The sequence below is a fragment of the Apteryx rowi genome, unplaced genomic scaffold (genome assembly GCF_003343035.1).
Source record: "Apteryx rowi isolate R43461 unplaced genomic scaffold, aptRow1 scaffold_16, whole genome shotgun sequence".
In the NCBI taxonomy this organism is placed as follows: domain Eukaryota; kingdom Metazoa; phylum Chordata; class Aves; order Apterygiformes; family Apterygidae; genus Apteryx; species Apteryx rowi.
Window position 1 is genome coordinate 4,623,680 of NW_020447863.1, and position 7,597 is coordinate 4,631,276.

The 7,597-nt window shown below is 57.9% G+C and overlaps 1 protein-coding gene across 1 annotated transcript; it reads right to left on the bottom strand.

Moving 5' to 3' along the window:
- Window positions 1-349: 349 nt before the first annotated feature.
- On the bottom strand, window positions 350-7,530 carry LOC112963043 (glutamine synthetase). The gene is made up of 6 exons (XM_026059754.1): window positions 7,330-7,530; window positions 6,808-6,969; window positions 4,499-4,645; window positions 3,213-3,340; window positions 1,416-1,615; window positions 350-1,083 (listed from the first exon to the last, which is right to left on the bottom strand). Exons 1-6 carry the CDS (start codon window positions 7,493-7,495, stop codon window positions 765-767), a joined length of 1,122 nt encoding a protein of 373 aa, XP_025915539.1. The 5' UTR covers window positions 7,496-7,530; the 3' UTR covers window positions 350-764.
- Window positions 7,531-7,597: the final 67 nt, after the last annotated feature.

Here is a 7,597-nt window from a genome sequence, read left to right on the forward strand (position 1 = left end):
GAAGCTCACGAGCACCCGGCACCAGGAGGCTCTTCCTGCCCCTGCGCCGAGCCAYGCAGGGCACCCCGAGCAGCTGGTTAAATCCGCTCGTGCTGGGAAGGCAGGACCGGTGCTCTGCCCAAGCACAGGAGACAGTGTCGCAAGTACCCATAAGTGTCTTCTGCAGAGCTTCCAGCCAAGGAGTTAAAACTGCTGGTCCAGACCCCTGCCATGAAAGGTCCTACAGCATCTCAGGTCCTATGGCATCGCCCAGGGCCAGTGCAGGCTGCCCAGCAGCTGCCCCGAGCAGCAACCCATCAGCAAGACCCAAATTAAATCCTCCCAAAACCAGGAGCTACAGACAAATGTATCTGCCATGGTGGAACCTGGCTGTCATGCAGCCAGGAGAACTTTTTATTACCATTTCCTTGCAACATAGATACAGAAAAAAGCACCCACCCTCCCCAGGTTCAAACAGCAGCAGCTGCAGCTTCCACGTAGGGATCTCTGTACATCACAGTATAAAGTCCACCAGAAAAAAATTTAAATCCAAGTTTTAAAAAACTCCCCACATCTGATCTAAAACCAGGAACCAGAAAAAGTGGTTGAGAAAATAGGCTGGCCCCTCCCTCTTGCTATAAAATATATATTTCTAGGCTGACATTTCACAAAACCAGAAGCGAGGTTCCTAAAGAGTCTGAACTTAGAGCCGAGGATATTGCACGGGCACGAATCCCACGTGAGAAGCTAGTGTAGACTTAAAAACCTCCACCCACCCCATGGCCTCAGTTGTCATAGTCTTTGGTCTCCACCCCTGTCTCGTTGAGCACCGTTGTCCTCATGATGGCCTCCGTGACGGCATAGGGGTCGCAGTTGGCCGCGGGCCGCCGATCCTCAAAGTACCCGTAGCCGTCCTGGCCAACCTGCCGGGGGATGCGGATGCTGGCGCCTCGGTTGGCCACGCCGGCGGAGAACTCGAAGATGTTGGACGTCTCGTGGTGGCCGGTGAGCCTCCTGGAGTTGTCTCTGCCCCCCCGGGGGTCATACACACAGATGTGGTAGTCATGTCGCTTGCTCAGCTTCTCAATAGCAGCTTCGATGTGCCTGAAAGGGAGGAGAACGGGGTCAGGATTGCCACCAAATCTGCTTAAAGAGCGTTCCCCCTTCCGGGAGGCTGTCACCACTGCTCCCGGGAGGAGCACAGCCCAGGAGACACGCTCAACGCTTGCCTTAGACACTACATAGAATGGATTATTTTTAAAATAAGATGTTCCTGATTGAGGCATGGCTGTCCCACCTGGTGCAGCGATCCAGACGTGGAGACACAAGCCCTAAGGCAGGCCACCAAGCAGCCACGAGCTGAGCCTCCCCACTGGCTCCGGTAGATCGCCCTGAGCGCAGCCTTCAGCCCACGGAAATCCCCCCCAGGAACTCACTTGAGGCCACCGTCTCTCCTCATTTCTTCTGTGCTGTAGTTGGTGTGACACCCAGCTCCGTTCCAGTTGCCGGTCATCGGTTTGGGATCCAGAGTGGCCACAACCCCGAAGTCCTCGCAGACCCGGTGCAGAATGAAGCGAGCCATCCAGAGGTGATCCCCCATCTCGATGCCTTCGCACGGGCCCACCTGAAATTCCCACTGGAAAGGGAGAGAGGATCTGCTGATGATAACGGGCAGGTTTGAGCCTCCCCAGCCATCACCCATGTCAGCAAGGACTAGAAAGGTGGGAACTGGTTAAGCTTTACAAGTTACCCCCCAGGAATGAACAAGGGGATGGAGAGGATCTAGTCAAGTGACAGGACAGTTTTGGCACAAGATAAATGGGAAAAAACGTGGTTATGACTAATTACAGAAAATCAGAGGGTTTCTTTCAGAGCGGAGGCAAACAAGGCTCTCCCACTTCCTCTGAAGCCGGTGCTCGAGCTGCCGGCTAATAGGATTACACGACCCGCAGTGCAATAGCGGGGCACGGGACTGAAGAGGTCCTTGTTAGGCCTTCACTCGGCTGCTCCCTCCCCATCCAGGGAGAGGGTTGCGCCACCCACGGTGACTAAGTAGGGACTAGAGAGACATTTATGGTATCTGCTGGCATGGCCTGGCGGAGACTAAGCACAGGATGCAGCAAGCAGCAAAGAAGGACCCTGAAAAAGTCCGGGCAGATATCAGGGTAGTTAAAGTCCTGCCTCAGCTACACCACAGATAAGTCCTCCGCTTATCGCCGGCCAGATCAGCAGCAGGAGAGTCAGCGATTCGCAGGCTGCAGGGCCAAACCGCAGCCGGTCAGTCTGGCCATCTGCATAATGCAATCAGGGACTCCTTCGGCAAACTCCTAAATAAATCAAGCTCGGCAACGTCCCCTCCAACCGCTCCCCAAGGTCGTGCCCTACATGAGTTTCCCAGCTCCCCTGGCAGAGGAGCAGGACCCACACGCTCATGGCTCCGCTTATTCCTCCTGCAGCTCAGCCTGGCTTGCTTTGCCCCCCCCCCCCCCACCGGTCCCCTGCTTTCTTCTGCTGGCCTCCCATCTCCAGCCAGCCTTCAGCAGGCGCTTTAAGGTGCCCTGCCTTGGCTACTCAGGAATTTGAAGGAAACCAGAGAAAAGCATCCAACTCTTCACAGGCTGCCAAAGCCCAGGCTGCAGCCGTGCAAAGAGCTTGCTGCAATTTGGCCCTGCTGCAGTTTTGCACCCTGGCGCACAGCCAGGCTTTCCCTCGGCCTGCCCCAGACCATGGATTTGCACACAGGGGTGGGTTAGAAGAAAGTCAACGCACACATCGTCACTTTAGCAGCACAGCTGCTCTCATCTAGACAAAGCCTGATGTGGGGAATTGCTGGATTCAGCATCCTGGAGGAGCTGGAAGTTACCGAATTAGCCTGGCCTCACTCTGACTTGTTTCTGTCTTTGGAGACCAGGCACCACACAAACACACGGCTCCTCTTCTCCAGGAGCAAAAGTGTTTGCTGCCTCCACGCAATTTTGCTGATGGCCACTGATACCCAGGGCACAAAACTCCCTTTCTCCTGGAAAGAGGGTCAAAAGCTGCAACTGCTTTTGGCAACAGGGGCTGGTGAGCACAGATCTGTGAGACGCAGATCTGGAAGATCCTCATGGTCAGCATCTCCAAGCCCACACTCCCGGCCTTGCCAGGCACCAAGACACATGCGGTGTCTCCTGTTGGCTTCTGGCCGAAACAAGCAGCTCTCCAAGGGGCCACGAAGAGCCTCTCGCGCATACCTGGGAGGGCATCACCTCCGCATTGGTGCCACAGATCTTCACCCCCGCGTAGAGACATGCCTTGTAGTGGGACTCCACAATATCACGCCCGTACACCTTATCGGCTCCAACGCCGCAGTAATAGGGGCCTGGAAAAGAAACAGAAGTTAACACCCACGTAAAGCTTTGGGGGGGCAACAGCAGCACTCCAGTGTAATCCCACCACTCACAGATATTGGAACCAGCGATCATCCGCAGCGGATTTATAGGAAATTAAACTGTGCTGGCCTCCGTGGTGCATGTGGCCACTGGCCCCTACTCCAAGGGCCAGCAGCGTAAGAAATCCAGGGGATTGCAGCTGTGCAGCCTCAGCCTTATCTATGCAGGTAAACAGGACTTGCAACGCATAAACTGGGAGGTGACCGGGAGATAAGGAAAGCAGGGCCTGCCCTACGGGCGCTTCATTGACCCTGGAGCACTTAAGGCTTTGGAGATTGTTCTGACAACAGCTAACATTGTTCATGCCTAGAAAATTCAACTCGCTGTTATTTTATCCGGCTCTTCCTCATTCAAGCAAGTTAAATGAAGCTCTTCACCCCGCCTAGGGGAAGGGAGATGTTGAAAACAGTCCGTCTACACAAAAGGCTGATTAAGTCGGGTTGGGAAACCCCCTGGCCCTTTCCCAGGAGACCCGTCTGCTGCTTCGGGAGGGCAAACTGCGCTGCAGTACCCGGCCGGTCTTTTAATGAACAGCCACGGAGAGATTTTTCCGGTCGAGTTCTCCAGCCCTTGACAAACAAGTCCTGCAGCCGAGCTGTTTGTGTAACGGGGGTCCGGCAGGAGCGGTGCTGCCGGCCGGCTCACGTGAGCCGCGGGGCGCCCAGCGCCCTCGGCAAACACCTCCTAACCTCCTCCCCGGCCCCGAGCCGGCCGCCCGCAGGCTGCCGCAACGGCAAAGCCGCACCCAAGCCGCCCGGGAGCGGGGCTGATAGGGGAGCACGGCGGGACGCCTGCCGCCGGGGCCGGGGGGAGAGCCGAGCTCGCCCAGCCGAGCGCCGGGGTTCAGGCTTGGAAGAGGGTCTTGGCATGGGGCTTCTGCCCGGTGGTGTGCACCTCTGCGGGGTCCCAGCGCTGATGGGTCCCAGGTGGACGCAGCCTGCTGGTAGAGCCACCTGGCCCCAAGCCGAGCTGGAGCTCGGTCTGACGCCGCGACACCGACCCCCAGGGGCGTCGCAGCGAGCGGGACCGCGGGCACGGGGCAAACGCACGAGGAAGCCCGCTGTGGGGAAGGGGAGAGGGGCACTCACCCTGGGGGCCTGGGAAACCGTTGTCAGGCCAGCCGTAGGGATGGCCGTTGATGCCCAGAAGAGTGTACTCTTGCTCCATCCCAAACCAGGGGTGGCTGTCCTTAACCAAGTCCATGACTTTCTTACACGTGTGTCTCAAGTTGGTCTCTGAGAGAAGAGAAACCCCCATTAGACCCACGTGCCGCAAGCAGACATCCTCCACGCTCCATTTAATCCCGGTCACGGAGGTCTACCCTCAACCATTGCAACATGTTTCCCACAGAAGCAGAGGGCCTTAAAGAAACTAGTGAAGTGAATTCCCCCTTCCTGGGATGTTTTCTGCTCACCAGTTTCCTTTATCCATGGAAACGGGCACTGCAGCAAAGTCTGGTGAGATTTATGGACTGAGAGGTGCCAGACCCTTCAACTGAAGCGTTCATAAAGGATCCCCAAACATCCATCTACGCAGCTGCAGGGCTGATGCAGAGCAGCTCCATCACCACAGCATCAGGCTACAGGCCAAGAAGGTTTTCATTAGGCTACTGCCAAAACCACTGCCTCCAGTCCACAAGTGTCCTCCACCTCCTCTGGCACACCAAGAGATTAGGAGACATACCCCATGAAGAACCTAGATCCTACGAAGAATCTAGCAGATGTGACAGCAGCAACTATGCATCTCCCATCCCTGCTCCGCTCCCATCACCTTGCAACCCTCGGTACCATCCTCAGCTTGGTTATCCTTAGACACATCTTTCTACTGCTCCAGGTTTTTGGCTAGCATCCAATCTGGCTTGCAGAAAACCAGCTGGCCCCGGCTTGTCCCTTCACAGCAGGAGGGCTCAGAGCATCCAGGGCTTTACTGAGCAGATGCAGGTATCGGAGAGCGATCCAGAAACCGGAGAAAGTGCCACAAAAGGGGAGAGTTCGGACCAAAACACCTGGCTAAAGGGAGAGACGAGGCTGAAAAATTGCTTTCCCTGTGCCACAGGGAAAAGCAGCCCCTTGGCTGCAAATTCTACCTTCAAATCACAATAGAAGACCCCGGAGCAGCTATGACAAACTCCAGGATTTGGGACTAAAGATCTTGCATCTTCCTTGCATTAATGGGAAAAAAAGGAAAGTGGTTCCCCCAAGTCCACGCACCCCTTAATGCAAACAGAGCCCAACTCCAGGAACCAGGAACAAGCCAGGCGCGGGGTTAGGCAGAGCCTCGGGGCTGAGCTCTGCTCACACCACATCACTAAACAGCAAGCTCCCAAGACGAGGGACCTCCTTTAAAAATCATTCTGGGCCAGCTGGGGACGGAGCAAGAGCACCAAAGCACGTCCCCCGTCCCCCATAGCCGAAACGCCTCTCGCTGCCTTAAGAGGAAACAACTCCGCCTCTCCCCATGGCTACCCACAGACCTCCCCTCTTCCAGGAGGATGCTGCGTGTTGACGCACAAACATCCCCTCTCCACTCCACCCGCCGGCCCCTGGCCCCCACCTTGCTTTCATGCCAGCCAGAAGACACCTCGGGCAACTAACGCCGCCGGGAGCCACCCAGCTCACGTCCAGCCACTCCTTCCCCCAAACCAGCTCCCCCTCCTTGGTCCAGGGCTTTATCAGACGGACAGGAATCGACGCCCAAACTGCAGACTTCTGCCCTCGGCAATAAGCGCAAGGCTCCGGGGCGCTTCGGCTGCCTCAACCAGAGAACATCCTGCAGCGAGACTGCACTGCTCCAGCTCCTCTCGGCTTCTGGTTCCTTTYGGGCAGCTGCCCACCGACGAGGAGGGCAGCCGCAAACACGACGCGCTAAAATGACCTTCCATCTCTATACCCGAGTGCCTTGAGCAAACCCTTGCTCTGCAGTTTCCCTTACTTAGGAGCCTAAGCGCGGGGTCGCTGACCCAGAGGCTTCCCAAGGCCGTCTTGCAGGGCTGCCGTTGTAACCGCACGGCCCTGAGAAGTTGTGTATTTAGGATTACGAGTCAGGTCGCTCCTTGGGCACGGGCTAGCTCGCAAGACCTCCGGGCGCCCTGCTAGCGATGGGGCTAACGCAGAACGTTGGCCACATTCGACTAGTTTTCTCCCTGCCCTTCGCAGCACCTGCTGCAACAGGTTCCTGCAAACAGCAGCCTCTAACAGCATCTGCGTTTTGGCACCTTAGGCCAACTACTCGGCGCTGTCGACTCATCCTGGCCGAGCCGTTCCTCGGCAAGGAGCGATGCTGGGTGATCGGCTCCTTGGAAAAAAGGGGATCCTGAAGAGCAACGCCGGTGCCCCCAGCGGGCGAGGGGGTTGCGGGTGCCGCGAACGCGGCGCTCAGCGAGGCAGGGCCGGCTCACCTGCGGGTTTCCGGTTGTATTTCAGCACCTCGCACAACACCAGCTTGTTGGGGTCTAGGCAGAAAGGGTCTCTGAACATGCGCACGGGCACGAGGAACATGTCGCTGTTGGAGCCCTCCGCCTGCGCCGTGCTGGAGCCGTCGAAATTCCACTCCGGCACATCTGCGAGGCGGGAAAGGGGGATTGAAAGCAACATCCCAYGCAGGGGCCACGCGGTCCCCCGCCGAACCGCCCCGGGAGCTGAGCTGCGTGGCAGGATCGTGGCAGGATCTCGTCCGCCCCGTCCCACCCAGCCCTAATGACAGGGATTAGGGATTAAGGGAGCCACAGCCCGAGGAGGCCGGGTATTTACAGCGCCGCTCTGCATAACCTGGAGAGACGGTTTGGGCTGAYGTCACCGAGGCCGCAAGAGCCCTGGGGAAAAGTGACGCCAACCCCGCGTGCCCCGGGTTCGATCCCGGCGATGCTCTGGGCCCTCCAGCGCGTCCCGCCATGGCGCCGGCGGAAGAGGCCTGCCGTTACCTTCGATGCTCTTGGGCTCCTTCTCGAGGGTCCTGCTCTTGCAGCGCACGCCCTCGCCGCTGCCGTCGATCCACACATAGGTGACCTGGACCAGGTCCCCCTGGGGCAGCTTCATGTACTGCTCCCTCACCAGCTTGTTGAGCTTGGAGCTGTGCGACACCGACATGGCGACGGCCCTGCGAGAGCGGGACGGGGCGCCCGGTGAGCCCGGGCCCCTTGCACCCCCCAAGCGCCCTTCGGGGCGCTTCCTCCCCCGGGGGTGATTTTA